Here is a 21,498-nt window from a genome sequence, read left to right as displayed (position 1 = left end):
CGGATCCCTCGGGTCTGGGGAAACACGGATCCCTTTCCAGAACGCTACGCCAGCCACCTTGCAAGGCACTGCTCTGAGAGCATTTTGACTAAAGGCTGTTGGGTTTTTAGAAGAGACTGCAGCGGTTTGCTTCAGGCTGGTTATGTCTAATTTGCTAACAAGAAGGCATGATGAACAGCTGACTAACCAAACACCCATGAAACACTAATGCAGACTGATCCAATAATTCAATAAATAACTCCTTGCCTTGGAGAAGGCAGGAAACAAAAATGGAAGGAAGAAGGGATGGAAGAACATCACCCCCCCTCCCATTCCCTCCTCCCTTGTACACACACGCACACACACAACAAATAAAATAAGGGGTTTAAAAAGTTTTAGGGTGGGTTTGAATTCATCTAGTAAAGGAGGTGTAAAAAGTAACCAGCCAACCCTGTGCACCCTTAAAAGTATACATAGATAAAGCTGGGTAAAGGTCAGTTTTGACCATGCCTCTCTCCCCAGCCACTCAAGGGTGGCACTGGTGAGCAGGGGAACAAGGCCCCTGCCAGCACTGAGTCAGTCTTGAGCATTTCTGCCCTTGCCTGGAAAATGAATGTTCCTCCCTCCTGCCGAAGGCAGCAGAGTCAGCGGCGTTTAGCAGCAGTGGGGGGGTAAGATGTCCTGAGTAGGGCCTGTGAGCTATGTCCTAGCAGCTGTACGCCGTCCCCTTGGGTCCTCTCAGCTCTGTAACAGAGCCCACCCAGCCCTGGCACTCGAGGGAGGGGACGGCTCAAAATAAATAGGGCACCAGTTATTTTTTTGGCTATGGCTTTAGAGCCTTGTGATGTGGGAGTGTTTTCTTAACATTTTAGTTTAGGACAGTAAAACCCAAAGAATCCCGATTTTAATGCCAGAGCTTTCTCCCAAAGTTAAAAATGGGGCAGGAAAGGGACAAGAGCAGGCAGGCAGGGAGGGACAGGCAGGCCCAGTCCCCTCCCGGCAGAGGTCGGAGGCACGTAGAACTGTCACAGTTAGAGTGGGAGAAGGGATGGGGGGGCAGTTAGTGCAAGTTTTTCCACAAACACCAAACTCCTTGGCTTGCTTCTCAGTTAAAAACAAGAACACGCAATGGGGTAAGGTATCTGAAAAGCGAATCCATCTTCTCCCCACCTCGCTAGCAAGGCTTCGCGGAGGGGATGGTCAGGCTCCTCTGCAGCCTCAGGAAGGGGAGCACTTTGGTCAGATCTCCCCACTTCGGGCAGGGGGCTGGCATCTCCCCAGGGAGGCAGCTCTGGTGCCTGGGGAGGGAGCAGGGGGAGAGGCGAGGGGAGCGGAGGGAGATGAGCCCGCCTTCCTGGCAGGCATCCCAGCCAGCTGCAGAGAGGCCAGGGCAGTTGGGCAGCACATCCCTCCCACTGTGGGTCTTCCCCAGCTCTAGCTTTTCTCCTTGGATGACTTGCTCTTGGAGTCATGCTTGTTGCCCAGCAGCTTAAGCACCTTCATGGGCTTGAATTTGCCCTTCTTCTTGCTCTCAGTCTCCGTCTCCTTGTGAAATTCTGGGGTTGCAAAGGGAGGTTGTTACTGCAGGATGCTGATGGTTGTACACACACTCACGCACACGCATGACAACAGGAGCAAGGGTGAGAGCCGTGCGTCAAAGCCCTCCACTGTATGCACACTTCTTTCTGTGATAATGGGTGTGCAGCACAACCATGCCCCAAACTTCAATGGCCTTACAGGAAAGGCTCCAGAGTCTACACAGAATAGATTCACTTTCTGTGCAAAATTTCATGAATGGCTTATGCTGCCCCTTGCTGGGATCAGCGGTGAAAACACCATTCCAAAAAAAACTTCCTGATTGTTTCTTACCTTTCCTTTTAATCATGGCTTCCAACATTTTATCCTCCTCCTCTTCTCTGAAAGAAAGAATGGGAAAGAGGTCAAGCAATTCAGCCTTGGAAACATCTGCTGTATTGTTAAGGCTAGAGATCCTCCTACTTATAAAGCTGTGGAAGGGCAGATCTTTCACCATCTTGTGAGCATTTTCCACCAGCAGGATAAATCCCACATGCTGGAAGTACAGCCCTGTCTTTCCCACACAAAGCACTGAAAGAGAGAAGAATCGGGAAGCCTGGGAAAGACGTCAGCAACAGGGACATCTTGGGACACCCACCACGAGCCACTTACACGGCACTGAGTCAGACGGGCTACACTTCTCCCCTCTCCCCAGAGCCACCCCGTTCCTCACTCACCTCTGCCGGTCCTCGTCCAGGCAGTTCACAATGGCATTCCTCTGCTCAATGATGGTCACCAGCTCCTGCATCAGCACCTTCTCCCTCCCTCGGTCCTCATCAGTCCAGTCCTTCTCTACCCAGCCAAACCCCGAGGAAGGACAGGCAATTAAATGGCTGAAGGAGCTCTGAAACTCAGAGCTTTTGGGGCAGAGAACCCCTAGCACGATCCCCTGCCACCCTGCCATGCTGCACAGCCAGTTGGGCTAGCGGTGCATCGCATGGGGACAAAAGGAGCATGTCCCTGCACAAGACTAGGGCATGCAATGAGATGTGACAGTGGCTCTAGAGCCAACTGATTGCACCAGCATCCCTAAAGATCTGTCTCTCTTTGCCTGAGACCCACCAAGACAGAGGAGGGATGAAGTCCAGGAGGAAAACGGAGGTAACTGCACCCAGAGTACTGCTTTACCTGGCTTGTTGAGGAGGCAACGCAGTTCATACTCCACATCTGACTGCCGCTGCTCCAGGTTCTGCTGCTTGAAGCTGCAAGGGAAGGGGGCACTGCCAGGAACCACGGCAAGGCTCCAGAGAGGCAGAACATCATCCCAGGGTAAGGGGTAAGTATGGAAAGAACCACCAAGATGCTAATCTTGTCCTGTATGGCCAAAGGGCCAGGGAGCCAAGCACCAGTAGGGACCAGCCCTGGCTGCTCAAGGCCTTCCCGGAGGAGATGCTGCAGGGGCTCTGGTGCCTTGCAGTGGGTCAGTTCTGAGTGCATTTGGATACATTTGTCTGCTTGGCCTCTTTCCCTCCCTTCTCCAGGCAAGGAGGCCATACCAGGCTCTCCCCTGGAAGCACAATTTCAGGAAGGCTGAGACAGGGCTCCCTGCAAGAGTGTCACTGCCTCCCCACAGGCTTGCACACACTTACATGTAGATGAGCTCTGACTCATGGCGCACCAGCATGTGCTTCTCATGGATGAGTTTGAACCAGTCCACCAGCAGGCTGTCCTCAGGGCTATCTGCCAAGCAAAGGGACATTTCAGAGCCATCTCCAGCCCTGCAGGATCCCAGCACCCTGCAGCAGGATGGGCTTTGCCAGGCCAGGAGAGGGGCACTGGGCTACAGCCAACCTGACCTCAGCCTGTTCCTGAGCCCCAGAGAAACCTATCTCTTCTCCCACCTGTTTCCACTCCAGGGACATCTCCATGCCCAGGGTATGGCTGTGACCATTCTTGGAGCCCAGCACAGCCCCCTCTGCTCTTCCAACCCCAGCATCAGCAGGGAGGAAGTCACTGCTGCCATCTCCTTGGCTGGACACAGGGCAGCCCTAGGTCCATCCTGCCCCACACCCATGGACAGCCCACCCCACATACCATTCTCAGCGCTACGAAGTTTTTCCTCCAAGGCCACCCCACGGTGCTCCAGCTGGTCCAGCTGGTGCTCAATGGCATCCATCTCCCCATAGATGTCTTCCTCAGGGATGTACTGATCTGTCTGCACCTGCCAAACCACACAGCAGACTTCCATTACCATCAACCTCCAGTTTCCAGGGATAACCCTAAGGCTGCTCAACACTAACGGGGGCAGGGGGACAACAGACCACTCCACGTAAGTGTGGATTGTGGATCTGAAATTCCCACCCCACTCTGTAGAAAAGGGAGACCATGGTGCTGCCATCAGTGGGGTGTAGCCTGGACACCATCCTCCCCAGCCACAGCCACCTGCTGCAATCCCTACCCACACATGCATCAGCAGGGTGCATGTATACAGCTGTGGCCCTGGGGGGATAGCACACAGCTGGTTTTTGCCCCTCTGCTCCCGAGAGCCCTTTTACCTTGCGTTTGATCAGTGGGAAGCCGTGACCCGGTGCAGGAGGACGCACTGGCTTGGAGCCCTTGGGAGGTTTCTTTGCGGAGGGGGAGGCGGCAGGCGATGGCTTCCGATTGAAGGGGTTCTCTTTGCAGGAAGACTGGAGTGGGGGACAAAAGGAGATACATGAGTGCAGGAAAGGGAAGGGATATCGCATCCCAACAGCTGGGACTGAGCAGACAGGGCAGCCCTAGGGTTTGTCCTGCCCCACACCCTCCTAGAGGAGGAGCACAGCACTGATCTCCACCAGTAGCCTAGCCATGGGGCAAAAACCAGCTGTGCTCCTGTGTGGCGCAAGTTCCCCAGCTTCTCTCTAACAAGCATGCTGAATTATTTCCCTTCACAGCTCCCTTCCTATTTGCTCTGACTGCATGACACCTCTTCTCTAGCACATGGGGCAGGCAGAGTATGAGCAGAGCCACCATTTAACATGCACATGCCTGAGGCTTGCTTTCAGGGGGTCACACACCAAACCTACCTACGGGGCAAGCCTGGACTCATGATCCCCACTGTGACCGAGTGATGGACAGGGAAGCAAAGCCCCCTGATCTGGATGAGAAGAAGGTCACCATCTCACCTTCAGCTGTGGCTTGGGCGAGGAGGGCATCCTGGGGCTCCCAGCACCCCCATCTGGAGCCAAGAGGATGGGCGTAGGGCTAGCCCCAGCAGGAGGTTTGGGGAGCAGCTGGCTGGGACTGGTCTTTAAGCTGCCAGTGGAGATGCTCCTGCTGGCTTGTGGGGTGCTGGGCTGCAGCTCCCCGCTGAAGCTGGCCAGCTCACTGGAGGAGGAGAAGGAGGAGTTGGTGGAGAGGCTGGCTGGGGCAGCAGGGCTTTCACTGGATGAGATGCTGGCCAGCGGTGTGTCAGTGCTAGAGGTCTTGGTGGCCGTTGGCGTGTGGACAGTGGGCTCGGAGGAGCTTTTGGGCACTGAGGCCTCATCGGTGTCACCCAGCACCTTGGCTGAACTCTCAGAGTTGATGCTTTCGAGGCTGAGGGCTGGAGATGGGGTAGAGGAGGATGGCTCGGAGTGCGACAGCCTGGAGATGGGGTGATGGGCTGCAAAGCAAAGGGAGAGCTCAGGGAGGAACAGGGGCAGGGCAGCCAGGGGAGAAGGGGAGAGTGGTATATACTGGAGGCAGGGACGAGTGCAAAGGGAACCCATGTCTGTCCGTCTTCAGAGAAAAACGGAAGGGACCCCCCAGCGCAGAGATCTTGCCTGCAAATGCTGTGCTCCAGTGGGTAAAGAGGACATGGCTAACACAAGCCCCAGCACAACCATCACTGTATAAAAGCCTGGCCTGCCAGGGTGATGCAGAAGCACCTAGGAAGGGGAAGCCTCCAAGCGGCTGTGCAGGGATTCTGGAGCAGCAATAAAGGAGTGGGGGGAAGCTCACCTAGCGGGGAAGCACTGGGGGCTCGCGGAGCTGGCCGCTTCTTCGCCTTTGGGCTGCTAGTGGGAGTGATGCCATACCAGGGGTGGACAGGCTTGGCAGCAGTCTCATTCTGCTCCTGTTCAGGTGTGCTCTTTTGGGCAGCAGTACTCTCCTCTTCCTCCTCGTCCTCCTCCTCAAAGGGGTTGTATGATTTGGGCTCTGTGGCATCAGACCTGCTCTCCTCGCTCCTGGCTTTCCCCACCTCCTCCCCACCCTCCTCCTCTGAAGTCCTACTCGGAGTCTCATGGCTGCTGCCCGGGGGAGGAGGGGGAGCTGGCTTCTTCTTGGGCTCTGCTTGCACTAAGGCCATCCATGGTGGGTCCTTGGCTCTCGCAGCAACTCCAGCACTGGGAGAAGAGAAAGAGAGATTGAGGTGGCAGGGAGCAGAGACAAGCCAGGATGGTGAGGCAGAGGAGAGGGACTTAGCACTCAGGGGAAAGGATGGATGGAGCAGGATGTCTCCCATGCAGAAGCAACTTTCTCATCCAAGGGTGGCCCTAGTCTCCCCAAACACAAAGCACCTCATCCTCTATGGGCAAATCTATGGACCTGGGGGAAGTATGGCCTGCCTGACTTGCCCGCTGGGCCCAGGGTTTTTGTTTCTGAATATTACAGCCTCCATCTGATAAGCAGCGGTAAAGGCTGAGCTTTATGGCCACAGCTGTTCTCCTCTCCCTGACACTGTTCCTACACCCAGCTCTGCTCCCCAGGCTGTAAATGGAAGGGAAGTCAAGATCAGATACCTGCCCTCTGTGGTCACACTCCCTTCCTTCCCTTCAGAGGGCTGTTCACCACCTTATCATCCGAGCATCGCAGGGATGGACGACTCTGCTAACTCCCGTGGCTGGAAGTGCCACTGCTCCTCAGGGGGTACAGCCCATGGCAAGCCCGCACCATGGCTTAGTGAATCACAGCTCATCAGAGAAATGGCCACCACTTGCCACATGCACCTGCTCTTTGGCCATTGCGAATGTGGGGTGCTTGTGCAACCTCTGTCCCAAGAGCAGGCAAGAATGAACCAGCGGGCTCCTGGGAGCCCAGGAGGCGTAAAGGTTGCAGCCAGGCACCCACAAAGTCCCTGCACTGGACCTTTGCCGGGACAAATCCTCCACAAGGCAGAGAAGTGTCCCCTTCTCAGTACCCATAAGCAAGGCTATTTCAGAAGGCACTTAGCAGTCTGCATGTGCCACAGAAACGCCTGAGGACCCCAAACTCTTCACAAATCCTAAGAGACAAAAACTCTGGGAGGTAAGGACAGTGTCAGCCAGACTATACCAGGCTGGTACCTCTTAGGTAAGGGAAGGGGTCTCGTCATAGCCTACATCCTCCTAAGAGCAGGGGCTGATGGAAGTGGGAGAGGAGACCCAGCTGAGCCATCCCCATTGCCCCACCTCACTATGGGGTTTGCAGGTGATCTGTGAACAGGACATACCGATCAGAGGAGCAGGGTCTCCCTCGGGGTTTTGGGACAGGGGGGCTGGGTTCAGGTGCCCTACCTAGAAAGACACAGGGTCAGACTGTCACAACACCAAAAGGACATGAAGAAAGAGGTTAAATCAACATGAGGCTCCTCTTACACATCTCCCTGCGGGAGGTTAGCTATTCCCACTCTCTGAAGACCTCATGGCATTTGTCCCAGTCAGTTCAGTCAATCCCAAACATCCCCCTTGCCCCCCCAACCCAGAAGCTGCACCTGGACAACTGTCATGCCCCTCTGTCCCCACACCTACAAACTGCTCCAGCACTGCCACATTCCCTCCATGCTGGCAGCACCCCCCAGAGAGCTCTGGAGAAATTTAAGGGAGCAGGCAGGCATGAAACCTAGTGCTGCTCTCCCCACTATAGGGATGGCTGGCAATCGAAGGCTCAGTGCCTGAGCCTGAGATTTGTTCAGAGGCAGAAGAGCATCAGGCTGCAGAGAAGGAATGAAACTCATCCAACCTGTAGCAGATGACCTTGGCTGCTGGGGAGGTGGAGGGTAACCCCTGCCACCAGTGTGCTCGCTTACCGTTCACCATGCCAGGCCCACACTCGCTGCCCTCGCCCTGGAGGGTGGACCTGGGCCGGGGGATGGGGTGAGAGGCCGGAGGGGAGAGGGCTGACACATCGGTGGCCCTCCTTGGGGCAGGGGTGGGCCGCATGTCTCTGAGCCGTCCGTCCAGTGAGCTGCCTTTGTCCTGGGTGAGCACGGTGGGCTTGCTGGGAAGGGGAGGTCTGGGGGGAGTTTGGGAGACAGGTGCCCCGCTGCCTGTGTGAGCAGGGGGCATTGCTGTCTCTGCTTTGCTGGGTGTGCTGTCCTTCTCTGCTGGGCCAGCTAGCCCCTCTGCAGGCATCTGGGTCTCTGCCATGCTCTGCAGAGAGTCACCGTTGTCCTTCCCCACCTCTGCTCCTGCGGGGAGGGCATCCTCATCCACACTGCCAGCCCCAGTTTCAGTTCTTAGCTCTGGTGACCGTCGGTCTGGGCTGGGCCTCCTCTCCACCTTCCCACTCATGGCCAATTTACCACGATGCTGCGTGCAGACAAAAGTTCCCGCCTCTGACCCAGGCTTGTATGACCCCGGGAGCAGCGTGCTGGAACACTCCTTACACCTGCCAATGAGAAGAGAGTGCCCCATGAGATGAGGGACACCATCCCCTCAGGGAAGGCAACATGCCTGGGACATCCTTGCTGGGCCACGGAGTTAGTTCCCACTCCTGCTACTAAATCTAGTGCAGTCTTGGGGAAATCATTTGGGAAAGGAGAGGAACAGAGAAACATCACCATGCCACTGTATCAACCCATGTGGAGTTCACAACTCAAATACCTAACGCATTTGGGTTTCTCCTTCAACTTGGAAAGGATTTAATAGATGTAGAAGGGCAACAATTGGTATTGGGATATGGCATGGTTTCCAAACCTGGGAAAGTAGAAACCCACAGTTTTCCTGGAAAAGATGCAGCTGGTGGGGGACAGGAGAGAGCACTACAAGATCATAGGTGAACCTGGGAGGGGGAGAGGGATCAACCATTCACAGACATGAAACAGGGACTATCAACTGGAATAAGGGAGCAGCTGGTTCAGAACCCACACAGGAAGGCTACAGGCTGCCTTGCAGGGGCAAAGGGTCCAGGCAGGTTAAAGAACCGTCAGACACATTGGGGGCGGGGAATTTAAAAAAAACAAACAACCAAATCAAACCTCTGAATATTAAATAAAATTACACCACTTCCAACTCAGGAAACCCCTACACTGGGGGCTTGAAGAGTAGTCAGGAGAAGCAGCACACAAGCGTAGCCTGGTCTCACCCCCCCCTTCACAGGTGCTGACCATGGCACCCCACCAGGGTCACGGCATTTGGCTGGGATGAGGGAATGACGCTGTAAGGCCATTCTTACACTCTGCCTTGCCTGTTGAAACTGGGGTAATAGCTTCCCCATCCTTCACTGTCTGCCACATCTCTTTGGATCATCTGCTCTTTCCCCACTTAGCCTTTGAATCCTCCCTAATGAAGCCCTCCAGGTGCAAGCGTAATACACAGCACTAGCAACCAAGTCAGCCCTTTTCCACCTGGGACGGGAGGGTGGATAGCATACATGAAAGAGAGCCAAGGGGCTGATCAAGCACTCCCATGAAAACCAAGCTTGTTCCTTCTTGTCTGAATACCCGGTGCTCACAGCAGCTGGCTGCCCTACACTGCAAGCAGAAAATTTTGGTGAGGAATTCTGCTCCGGGTGTCCAGCTGACTGGGATTTCCTTTGAAATGTAGAGAAGGGTGAGGACTCTAGAGAGAAGGGGAATGATGAAATGAAGAGGTGGCAAGTTCAGGCAAGGGAAGAAAGAGGTTTGTTTTCGTTTTATCTCCATCAACCCACAGAAAATGGTGCCACAGAACATTCCTGACCAAAGAGCACCCATGAATCAGCAGGGGAGAAAAAAAAAAAACCAAACAAAAAAAAAAAGAAAAGCATAAGGAGGCAAAACACTCAGGATAAAATCACAGGGATCTCACTGCTCAGTCTGAAGGGCCATGAGCTGTGCCAAGGCAGACATAGCACCTCTCCCATTCCTGCCCCATGAGCAATGCTGCGCCTGCACCCCAAAGCTCCTCCTTTTGCCCCACCTGCAGATGGAAAGCTTGATGGGCCCCAGCCCAGCTCCCCTCCTGTGATGCTGTTTCTATGACACATCCCCAGCTAGCTTAGGCAGGAACTGTTTATACAGGTAAATGAGGCCTCCCGTATCTTCCCAGTGGCTCAATATTTTTGTCCACAGATGACAGCTGCCCACTTGCCAGCTCTTGTCCTGTGGCCCACAGGAGAGATCTCATCCCTTCATCATCAGAGCAGGGAAAGCAAAGTGAAATGACTTCACAGGTGCTGCAGGTAAAGACTTGTACCCAAGGAGTAACCACAGAGCTGCTGACGTCTAATCCCTCGTTCCTTGGTTTGGTAAGTCTGCAGCTCTTCACATGCTCCCGAGAGCTAAGCATCACCCCAGGCAGAGTGGAAGCCTGTATATCCAGTTGAGGATGTGGAGTGTAGGTGGATGGAGGTTTGTAGGCTGAGGTCCTGGCTTAGACCTCATTGGAAGGTTGTGTTGGGGGTTCTGGGTAGGCAGGTGGTAAAGAGGCAGAGCATCATCATTTATGGAGGTGGGAGAAGCACAAGGGGCTGGGATCCCAAGTCAGTGAAGTAGTAAAGCACAAAAGAGCAGGGAAGGAAGAGAGTAGGGGAGGTAAGCAGCACAGGGCTGGACACAAGCTGCTAGTCAAACCTCTGGGACAGGGGGCTGGCAGGCAAATAGACCCTCTTCAGCATCATTTTGGGCACTGTTGTCGATGGTCCATGTTGCCCGAGGACAGGAACGCACAAAGATGGGGCGCAGCTGACCACAGACCTCCAGTTCACCGAGGAAAGCAGCCGCCCCACCAGGTCTGGCCACGACATACCTAAAGCACTGGCGGTGGTAAAGCTTGCCCTCAGCCAGGTAGCGTTGGACCAGATGGACGTGCTGCTGGCAGGCTGCGCAGGTGCTGCTGAGCATGGTGCGCTGGGACCGCTCCAATGGGTCCGAGGGGGCATCATCCTGAGACACAACGCACAGGGTGCTCAGGACAGGGGCCACAAGCTGCTCCCCAGCCCATAGCTCCTCCAGAGCAGCTGCTCCCTGTGCAAGGCCCGTCACTGAGTGCTTGTGGCACAGCTCAGGGGCTGACCTCAGGGTCTGACAATGCGCAGAACAGCTGCCCCTGAGTCCAGGCGCAGGCAGGATGCCTCTTCCCAAATTAGAAGGGGCCACTCCAAAAGATGCCTTGTCCCTGTCTAGGGCTGAAACACTGTGGAAGGGTCTAACCTAAACCCCAGGCAGCAGGGACCTGCACGAGGAACCCCCTCTCTTTGGAAAATGTGCCATCCCAGACAACTGCTAAAACCTGAAATAAAGGGCCAAGAAAGAAAAAGGCATCTTTTCTGCTCTTCTAGTCCCACATTTCTGCTCTTTCCTCATCTACAGAGTTATTCTCCCATAGGATGGAGGGTGCTTGTGCCCTGGGTGGCTCAAGAAACCATCCGGCACCAATCTACCCAACCTCTTGCCTGCCATGGACAAATTTCAGTCCAGACTCCTAGAGAAATCACTCTCTCGGCTGGGTCCCCCAAGGCACCAAAATCCCAAACACCCCTCCCACCCCAAAATACACAGGTAGTTCCCTGCAAAGATCCATCCTGTTGTGATGGGATCTCTCCCATCTCCTCACCCACAGCGCAGGAAACACCACTGTCTCAGGCTGGCTTTGAATCAAGAAATTAGGTACCTGTGGTGCCGGAGGACTCTCGACCACAGCCACAGGCTTCTTGTGGGACAGCAGAGGAGGTGAGGAGGCAGCAGCTGGGCACTTCATAGGCGGAGGGACTCTGGCTGGAGGCAGAAGGCAAGGAGGATCAGGCACAGAGCGGCGCGGTGACTCACACCACCCATGTGGGGGAAGGGGAGGGGAATAAAAAGATAAAATCATCTAGCCTTGTGACACAGGATGGGACTTGCGACTCCTGACACTTCATTGCCTATTTTAGGTGGAAGAGACAAACACAATCTAATAATGGGTCAGCTACAAGGCTACCAGAGTGCCTGGCCTTGCTGTGGATCCCCTTCTGTGGCCTAGGGACACCAGCCTCTCACTGTGATTTGATTTACTTATCAAATGTTGCTTGGCTTCCTTGTAACCAACACCCTAAGCAATGCTTAAAGCCCAGAGCACCTCAGGTAGCTGCTGATGTATTGTTGCAACCCACTGGGTCCCAGAGCTTCTGAGCTGTCAGCAGGTCTGCAAAGCATCCCTTGCCCGTCAGGGCTGGCACTCACACACCAGTCCTTAGCAGGAGTCCCTGGCTGGGAGGCCAGCATCCCTGGAGAAGTATACACATGTGGAAGAGATTTATCTGACGTTGTGGCTAGAGAGCAAAGCAAATGAGACCTGGAGCCCTCATCTCCACCCCAGCCCTGGAAGAGCTGTATCAGAGCAGCACTCAGCTCAGGTTGCAGTTGGAAGGACAGATGAACTGATCTGAGACACTCCACCCTGGTTCCCCTCCCTCTGTCCTCCAGTGGTTTTACACTTACCAATGTGACAAAAATTAGCTGTGGTAGGCGGACCACCTATCTAGCTTTCTCCCATTTTAGTGGGTTAAAGCAGATCACAAAGGGGTCTGATGAGCACCAGGGGTGGTGGCCCAACCCAAGGGGCAGGAATGCAGCACGGAGGGAGGAGAAACAAGGCGTTCCTCTTTCCACAGCCTGAGCTGTTAAATCACTCCCCACCTCTTGTGAAACCTCAGCCTACTCCTATCCCTGTTCCAGGTCTTCCTCACTGGCACCAGTACTACCCATCCCTCTCCCCTTCCTCACAAACACATGGTTCCCATTTGCCATAGGAAGGAGGAAGCACAAGGTATTGCTGGGTTTCCTGTACTCAGGTGGGGGCAAACTGGAAGCCAGAGGGATGGGAGGACACTCACCTTGGCTGGGGTTGTTGAAATGGTTGTAATACTGCGACACGTAAGTCATGATGCTGAGGCAGTCAGGGACTTTCATGGAGACCATGTCATTGGGATCTAGCAGGGCTGGGATGCCCAGCTCTCGTTCTGCCAATTCAAAGGCCTGTATGAATAGCAGAGAGAGGCGTTAAAGAGAGAAAACATGCTCTCTGAAAAATAACAGAGAAATCAAGTTGGAAGGGACCCTGGGGAAGGTTAAGTAGTAAGCCTATGGCATCCCTGATGGACAGAGGCTTCCAGACATGCCACTTGACTGGAAAGGTGACATCAGAGACAAGGGAACAAGTTGCTCCAGATGCCCTTTCCTCCAAGTCATTTCATCTGCCTGTGCCCCTGTGACTCCCACCTGAGGGGTCTTGGCATTTGGCTGCTGCACTGGGACAGGGAGGGTAACTCTCAGGAGGTCTCAGTTTTCACTGGGAAAAAACCCCAGTGTTTTTCAACCTGTGAAACAGACACACCAACCGTGCCCTCATGCAAGAGCCTGGCAGAGCGCTGGCTGGCACCATGAAGGGCCTAGGCCTGGCAGATACTTCCAGCAACACAGCCAAACACCAGCTCTACTGAGCAGCATCCCTGGCCACCCCAAATGCTCACCCCACAGAAACACCAACTCTGTCCATCCCTTCATGCTCTGGGGTGCCACATCTTCCCCTCCCACAGTTAACATAGTCATCCTGAATCAACAGCCAGCAGCCTGCCACGCACAAGCCACTTCAGTACTTTTCTGTGTCTCCGCAAGCAGAAATTACAAGGACATTGTGATAAGAATCACACTGCTCCTACAACTGCATACACAGCTACCTGAAAGGAAGGAGTGAAGGAGGAAAATAGCTGTTTGAGAGATTTCCACTTAGCGGTGTATGTGGATTACTGGCTATATGCTGGCCATCCTACTGTTGTGCCGAGGACAGCATATCCACATTAATCCCCAAGGGAAGGGGGATGCAAGACTACGGCAAGGACCAAAGAGAAAGCGAGTCAGGAGGGGATGAGAATGGTGTGGGCACTGAATGGTGAGGTACCAGGTGCAGGGTATGGGTAAAGACTGAAGGTGCCTGGTCTCTGGGATACAAGATGCTGTGCACGGTGTGGGATCTAAAGAAAAGGAATGGAGAAATAAATGAAAATGTATATTTGCAGTAACTGGGGGTGTAAAATGCCTCCTCTGGACACTCAGCTCTGCTCAGCCTGGCATTAAGCTGGCTCTCTGGGCTGAGCCTTGCTGAACATGAGGCTGCATGCAGCAGGGAGAAAGGAGAGACTGCAGCTTAGGGGTCACTAGTAGGACAATAAACCCATTGGTGGCTCTTGAATAGGAAAAGATAGTTGCTAATGGCTGAAAGGGGCCAAGTGGTCTAGGAAAGGGTGTGGCCAGGACCCAACTAGAGAGCCCTAACCCTGAAAACCCAAATGTCCTAGCTCAACTTGTCTTGGGGAGGTAATGGCCCATATGCCTCCACAGACTATCAGATGGAGCCTGCAGCAATGAGGTCTTTCTCTCAGCAAAACCACCAAGGCTATTGCTGCTCTGTCCTACCTCTAGCCCCTGGGGTTGGGCTTCTCCCCATTCTCCACTGCCTGCTCCTGCTGTTGGCTCCAGCTGTCCCATGCAGGAGGGGACACTGCAGACCAGCCCAGGTCCGGCATGACCTTCCTCTCTGCTTATGCCTGGAGTAAAGCTAGCTTCCTTCTTCCATTGCTTGCAAGTCTGGAACAGCTGAGGTCAAGAAGATATTGCACCATTTTAACCTTCACCTGAGATGTTGTCTTGGCAACTATCAGGATAACCATCTTCTCTTCAGTACAGGCTGAAAGCTGATGTTTTAGATTCCCCAGATTTTTTTCTTACACCCTCACCACCATCACAATGTCCTCCCACACTACATGACCTCTATCAGGCCATTCTGATGTTCCTTCTTCCTTCTGTGCACTTCATGACAGGGACTTACCAAGCGGTTATTCTCATAGACATCATCCTTGGAGAGAGAATCAAAGTCTCTGAAATGAGAAACCACAAAAAAGCCACATGAGGTACAGAGGAAAAGCACCCCAATGCCACTACGTGCAGGTTCTCTGGACAGCCAACCTTACAACAACTCAACATATAAGACCCTAGATAAACAAAACTTTGGCAAAGCATTATTCAGGTTGTAAAGAGACAAAGAAACCAAAGGGAAATTGCAATTTAAAAAAGAAAGCAAGTCCCAAATGGGTGGTGACCAGGAAATTAAAATATTCTTGTCTCGTTATCCATTTTTTCTGCCCTCACGATTAAAGGCTGCAGAAATACCAGAGCCACTTTCCAATTAGCACCACATGCCACTACACTGACGAGTGCCAACATCACTCCGAACGTGCTCCTCCAAGACCACCAGAACAACACAGCAGGAGGAGGATGGAGAAGCAGATCCCCCACCCCAAGAGAAAGAGCCGTCCGCACTAGATCTCTCCCTCCTACAAAGGTCCTTAGATAAGCCTCCCTGTACCATCTTAAAGGATTTGAGGTCACCCCAGAATTTGGGGTGACACAAACGGTCTTAAACTGCACTTCTGTCCTCACTTGCCCACCAACACTTGCAGTACATAGCAAACCATCCTCAGCTGCAGCCTTTACAGCGAGGCAGCTTGCTAAACGCAAGGTGCTCAGAGCACAGAGAGGAACCCCAGCAGTTCCCAACCTGGGCACGTTGTGGCATTTCACTTGTTCCCCTGGATCCCTTTGGGGGATTGAATCAGCCCGGCCACAGAGATCGACTAGCTGCCTTCGTCAGAGGAGCAGCAGATCGAGGGTTAAAGCAGTCTGCAGGTTTTCAGTAGAGGAAAAATACAGGAAGGAGTTAGTTATGCCTTTTGCATGTGCGCGTGGGTATGTGTGAAAACAGCATCATGCTAAACTGATTACAGCCCCTTCCTGCCAAGGATCTCAGATTTGTTACCAAAAAAACCTCATGCAGTAGCTCAGTGTGCCTGCGAGCTGGATTCACAGAGAAGGACCAGAAAGAGGTGCCAAAGCTTGGGAGACCGACCCAGAAAGACAATTCAGATTAAAGGCGGGGGAGTGCATCCCCCACCTCAAAGGTGGTATGCAAGAATCAGGTGAGCGGGTGAATCCTCAGCTGTGCGCCCACAGAGAGGGGCTGTGGGAGCCTCCCTTCCTCCATTCCTCTTTGGATTTTACTGCCTCTTCCTGTAACACCAACCCAACCCGCCCCGGCACCGCACCACAGGGCAACTAGCCCCTTCTCGAAGCCCCTCGCACGCCTTTCCCAACACTGCAGAGGAAGTCAGTGATGAGCTCAGGAAGATTTTCCCAGCTGTCTGAGCCACCATAAAATGACACTTCCTGTGTTCAAAAGCAAAAGGTTGTTGGTGCTGTTTCCTCCCAGATAAATGAAACTTGCTGCTGCAAGAGCGAATGCAGCAGACACGCAGAAGATGGGCTGGACGTTCAGCTCTGTAAGCACCTTTCTGAAAGCTCATGCAAATACATGCACAGAACTCAGCCTGTGAAGAATACCGCCAACTTTTCCCTCTCTACACGCTGGTGAGAAAGGACTTCAGCCGAAGCCTTCACTTCGATGTGAAAACTAGTGCCTTTTTTGTATTTATGACTAGCTTTCACCAGGGGATGTTTTTTCCCCTAAGTATTTTTTTTTTTCTTTGTGCCTAGAGAACATCTTTAACCTCACTTTTCTTCCCCCCCTCCTCCCCCCCCTTTAAAGAAAATACCAGCTTGGGAACACAGGAGAAGCAATGACAGCAAACTTGATAAATCAACTGCCCTCTGAATGTTCATGACTTTCATTTTGTATGCCCTCACTTTCAGGATATGGGAGTGGTGCAGCTGGAAGCTTGAAGACTCCTTGGTGGCCTGGGCTGGGAGAGTATTTTTTGACAGAGAAAACATCATGTCCATTCCACTCTGCCCCAGCAAACCAAAGCTGTTTTAGTAAACCAATGCAAATCTGCCTGGGAAAGCAGATGCCAGCAGAGAGGACATGAAGCTCAAGAGGTAACAGGGGGGTTACAGAGCAGCAAGGGAATAGAAGATTTTTTTCCACTAACAGGATTCCAGACTCTCAGCTTTTACCCGAGATATTGAAGTCCATCAGTACAAGGCCCCAGGGATCAGAGTTTACTCAGTTCCTCTCTGCTGCATTTTCCAGCACCCTCTCTGAACGAGCCAAGCAGGACCACTCTGATCTCCACCACTCCCAACACGAGCACTCCCACGTGCCACTCTGTCGTGTGGCATCCCTGCAGCTCTGGGCACATTTCCTGTACCGACGTGCAAGGAACGTGGCCTCTGAGGCATGGGGGAAAGTCACCCCAGACATAACTCTTCCCTCTCTATAAACTGCCTCCTCTGCAGAAAGGCCAGAACTTGCCATTCTGCAGCTCCGTGACATGTGGCTGCATGTCACTTTATTTCCTTGCCCTGATCTCAGCAGCCTTTCATCCAGCCCTGCTCAGGCTCCTCTCCTGACAGCATACTGGTCCAAGGGATCGGATGTAAGAATAGGCGAGACTCTGGCCATCCCGGTTGAACAACTGTCTTGACTCAGCAAACTCCAGCATTGTAGCATATCCTGGAGTAACATTTCCATGCAAATAACATCCCAAGCACTTACCTAATTAGATACATACAGAGCCACAGGGCAGCTGCCAGGGAGCACAGCAGACCCAGGGAAGGGGGAAGGGTATGCTGTATAGCTAAAACCAGAACAAATTCCTGGATTCCTCAAATATAAATCACAAGCAGTTTAATGGCAGTGCTACAAAATAAGCCCTTCAGCTTTCCCGGTCTTGTCAGGGAAATGCAGGCAGTACATGGGAAGGAACAAATGAGTTTTGTGATCCTGCCTGTAACCGAACCCACAGCTCCAGGGACACAAAACAGCGTTTCTAATGCACGGCTCTCATCTCCTGTTTTCCTCAAGCCTCCGCCTCTCTCTTGGCACTCGAAAGGCGTGTGCCATGCTCTCTTATTCTCGCCCCTGAACGCCAAGAACCTCCCCTGAGCTCCAGGGAGGCTGCACAGCTTTGGACGCTGAAAGATGCTTTTTGCTTCACTAAGCTGCAGCAAATGCCTTGTAAACACTAATTTCATGCTTTAGATTTCTAGAGCACTGAGTAAACTCACTCATTAATCCCCACAGTCCACTGTCAAATTGGCCTGGATGCTTCCAGCTTAACTGACAAGGGAAAAGAAGAGATTAAATGTCTCGCCTTGAGATCACCCAGCAAGCAGTGCAGTCAGAGGCTAAATCCGGGTTTCTCATTTCCCAGACTGGGAGAAAGAAGCAGTGAAGCCAAGCAAGGTGTCCACAGTAGCGGAGCTAGAGTCAGCTTCATGGTTCAACACAGGTCCCACAGGTACGCACCCCAACCTTGGTAGTCAGTTCAAGACACCTTTAGCTGGATTCAGTAGACACCAAACACTTCCAATCTACTTCTTTTAAAACAAAACAAAATCCAAAACTCTAGTGTTTCCAAGAGCTCTGCAGCAGCTGCTCCAAAGCTCTCCAGGGAGCATCCCTCCGATGCCACCTGCCTTATCTCAAGGCTACTGTGTTCAAATCAGGGGTCATATGGAAAGCTGTCCTCAGCCTCACTTGCCCATACAGCCTTTCATGACAGTCTCTTGCCCAGTGTGTCACCTACCAGCACAGCAACGCAACAAGGGGGCATCCAGGCAGCATCAGTCAACCGGGCAGACCAACAGCCACCACAGCAGCAAAAGAAAGCCTGGAGGATCAGGGTGCCAGAGGAGTGGTGCCACACAGATAGAGGAGAGATCTCCAGCTCAGTGCTTGCATGGATGTGCTCGTTCCTCCCCGCTGTGACCCAAGGGGAAGCCAGCAGGAAGTGGGGAAGCAGCTGAGTAGAGAGGAACTTCAGCCTTCAGGGAGCAGCGCAGCCGTCTCACGCGGGCCAGGAGAGCCCCACAAAGGAAGACCACGCAAGGTCAGAAACGTACTCACAGATCTCTGCCAAGTCCCATTGCTGGGCTCATTGAAAGCAGTTTAGAAGAAAAGAAGGGCAACTACTTTTCCTCCACTATCAGGAGATTTACTGCCTCTGATCCGATCTTCCCACTTCCAAATCAGGACAGGCTGAAGAAGCTGGAATCAGATGATGATGCTACTCTCCTGACCACCCTCTGAAAATCCTTCTACAACATGCCATGTCCTTGTAAGGCTCTGGGCTTTGTCTCTACACTACAGCGCGTGCAGAGGACCTGTGAAGCATTTAGTTAGGACATCTGCTGGGAGCAGATTTAAGCCCACTGCCAACGTAAGAGCAGCGGCTGCTCCTTAATGGGATGGTAAATATGGTTAACAGAAAACCACCAGGTGGTTTTAGTGGTGTTTATTGTAAGCTTTTGCTGAACGTCCGCTTTTCAGTTCCCAGTTACTGTGCCACTCACAACAACAAAAAAATTAAAAATTTCAGAAACACAGTAATTGCAAGCACTTCTATCCTCCATTTGCCGCTTCCTGTCCAGCAGCCTTGCGACCAACAGCATTTTCAGAGACTCTATTCTAGTTGTTCAATGGCTCCCTCAAGACCCAGAGTGATGCAAAGCCACTGTAAATCTCGGCTCTCAGTAGTTCCCAAACGCCACGTTCAGGGCTTTGTGGCAGCCACCTGAAACACAGCAGGCAGCAGTTTGGTTTATAGCCCACCTCTTCAGCTTCTGCTTGTAAGAGCACAGGCCTGTTTTGCCCTCTCATGGACACTGCAGCTCCACAGCAGAGCCACTGTCAAACCTCTGCCTGCTAGAGGTTGCTGTTGTGACAACAGGCTGTCCCAGGACCAGCCCAGAAAAGAGGATTTGGTCAATTCAGGCAACCTCAGAGGAAGAGCCACCAGTCCTGGAGCAGAATGTGACAGGCTTTGCTGACAGGTGAGGAGCGCCTGCATGCCAGAGGCACAGCAAGGTGGGGCGATGCCTACCTGCACTGTGAGGGACACCGAAGATTAGAGCAGACGGGAGGCGGATTCCCTGCAGCGCCAGGGCACGCAGGGTTATGGTGGCAGGTCGGGGCAGATTCCTTCCAGTAGCTCAGCTAGTTTCTCCAGCCTGACACCATACCCCCAGGCAATCCCAAACTCACCATCTGCCTCTTGAAACTCACGTCCCCCCTCAGAGTCACCCTGCAAAAGGGAGGCTGAGGGAGGAAACTCAGCTCCAAGCCATTTGCCAGGGGAGGCTAGCAAGGCTCGATAGCACTGCTGGTACCTGGTGCCTCCTGCTTTTGCTGTGGCATCCACAGCAAGCAAGCTGGAAGCAAAGGCATGAAGTGACCTGGTCCAGAGCTCTGCATGTTTCAGAGTGGTTGCATTTGGCAGCTGGGAACACCCCTGTGCCAGGAAGGCCTCTGGCTCTCGGGAAGTGGGAATGCCCAGCCCTCGAAGAGGCGAAACACACCCAGATGCCAGCGCCATGCCTCTTCCCCAACTGGCACCACTCCCAGCTGGGAGTAGAGCAGTACCAGTACACAAGTTCTGGGGTGGACCCAGCCTGCCTCCATGCTCTCCTCGCCCTTAAACCACACGACTCCTGCTAACCCTGACCTTGACTGGTCTCCAAGCCCAGGTCAGAGAGGTGCTCACCGAAACGCAGCATCCTTCACCCCCGTACCCGATGGTTTCAGGAGGCACCAGAGCAGCTCTCTGCCCCCCACAGGAAGACTCCGTCCCCCTCTGCCAGCCGGCCCGGAGCCGTTCCCTCCGGCGCCTCCATCTCCCCCAGAGCCGCCCGCCCGCCCCGGCAGCCCCCGGGAGAGCGGCGAAGGGGCACGGACGGCTCAGCCCCTCCAGAATCGGGGCTCCCCGCTCCCCCCTCCTCCTCGCCCTGCTGCCGCCCGCAGTGGCGGCGGGCCGGGGCCGCTCCCGCGGCGCCCCGCCGGGCGCGGCGAGGCGAGGCCGGTGCCGCGCGGCCTGCACCGCCGCCGCTCAGACTCACAGGAGGTCGGGCCGGTGCCGGTGGAGGATAGCGCAGAAGGCCAGGCCGTCGCGGAAGGAGGCGCTGAGGTCGCGGATCTCCACGCCGCGGTAGCCCTCGCACTGCCGGCGGCACCAGGCTTGCAGGGCGACCCGCGGGCCCGACATGGGGGCGGCCGCTGCGACCGCCGCCCGCCGCCGCCGCCGCTCCGAGGCCAGGGGCGGGGCTGGCGGGGCTTATGGGGCGGGGCTTGCAGGGGCGGGTCCCCCCGAAACCCCCCTTCTCTCCCCGCCGCCTCGGAGCCGACCCCGAGAACGGCGGGGCGCCGGGGCTTTCCGCTCCCAGGTGAGCGGGGCAGCAGGCTGGGGGGACGCCCCTGCCCCGCGGCTCTCCCCAGCTCTGGGAAGGCCGAATTCTCAGAGAAAAGCCCTGAATTAAAGTTGCAGCCTTTTCTCCCCCCACACCAGCTCCGTCCTTGAAGGAAAGGGAGGACTGCAAGCAGGAACTGAAAACAGTTGGGACTGAACTCAAGTTTAACTTCAGCTAAAGGAAAAACAAAAACCCAGGCAACCTCATTTCTGGATCCTCTTCAGTCTTCGATGTAGGCTGCCCTAGGCAGAAGCTGTTCACGGCTGTCCTAGGGGCATCAGCCGCAGCAGCCAAGGGCCTGGAAACATCAGTGGAGTATGTGGGACATAGGTGGCCCCCGGGGTAGGCACTGGGCCAGGGAGGGCTTTGAAGATCAGGACATTTGGAGTTGCAGGCAGTACTTCACAGGAAGCCCTGGAAGAAGTGGAGGAAGAGTGCGATACAATGTCAGGAACCCACAACATTGAGGAGATGGATCGCCACTGAGCGCCAGCTTGCATGTTTAGCGTGATGGTCTGACAACACCACAGGGAGGGGGGGTAGGGAGGGAAGCACAGTGTTCAGCAAAAGTCATGTTTAACACTTTTTTCATCTCCAATTAGGCCCCCTTTGCAATAACTACCTCT

General features: G+C 54.0%; 1 protein-coding gene across 3 annotated transcripts; it reads right to left on the bottom strand.

Moving 5' to 3' along the window:
* Window positions 1–356: 356 nt before the first annotated feature.
* MICALL1 (MICAL like 1) lies at window positions 357–21,094 on the bottom strand. Of its 3 annotated transcripts, none has more exons than XR_012657687.1 (16): window positions 20,525–20,699; window positions 14,502–14,550; window positions 12,511–12,652; window positions 11,310–11,413; window positions 10,446–10,582; window positions 7,526–8,106; window positions 6,950–7,013; window positions 5,479–5,864; window positions 4,662–5,140; window positions 4,050–4,184; window positions 3,589–3,715; window positions 3,144–3,234; window positions 2,683–2,756; window positions 2,232–2,346; window positions 1,849–2,085; window positions 357–1,535 (listed from the first exon to the last, which is right to left on the bottom strand). XR_012657687.1 is itself a non-coding variant. In XM_075077006.1 (16 exons), exons 1-16 carry the CDS (start codon window positions 21,077–21,079, stop codon window positions 1,414–1,416), a joined length of 2,658 nt encoding a protein of 885 aa, XP_074933107.1. In that variant the 5' UTR covers window positions 21,080–21,094; the 3' UTR covers window positions 357–1,413. The 3 variants fall into 3 exon arrangements, 2 of the variants coding, with proteins under 2 accessions (XP_074933107.1, XP_074933096.1); XM_075077006.1 differs by lacking the exon at window positions 20,525–20,699 and adding an exon at window positions 21,075–21,094 and having other exon boundaries at window positions 1,849–1,895; XM_075076995.1 differs by having other exon boundaries at window positions 1,849–1,895; window positions 20,525–20,697.
* Window positions 21,095–21,498: the final 404 nt, after the last annotated feature.

This window comes from Phalacrocorax aristotelis, chromosome 1 (assembly GCF_949628215.1).
Source record: "Phalacrocorax aristotelis chromosome 1, bGulAri2.1, whole genome shotgun sequence".
Taxonomy (NCBI): Eukaryota; Metazoa; Chordata; class Aves; order Suliformes; family Phalacrocoracidae; genus Phalacrocorax; species Phalacrocorax aristotelis.
Note: the sequence above shows the minus strand (reverse complement) of the source record. Positions and strands in the feature narration are given on the sequence as shown.

Excerpts from the sequence above, each read along its gene's own strand:
- MICALL1 (XM_075076995.1), bottom strand. The coding sequence starts at position 20,670 with ATGTCGGGCCCGCGGGTCGCCCTGCAAGCCTGGTGCCGCCGGCAGTGC. Across the intron at positions 5,141-5,478 it reads CCCCAGTGCTTCCCCGCTAG|CCCATCACCCCATCTCCAGG; the intron begins GTGAGCTTCCCC and ends TTTGCTTTGCAG. Across the intron at positions 1,896-2,231 it reads CTGGACGAGGACCGGCAGAG|AGAAGAGGAGGAGGATAAAA; the intron begins GTGAGTGAGGAA and ends TCTTTCTTTCAG.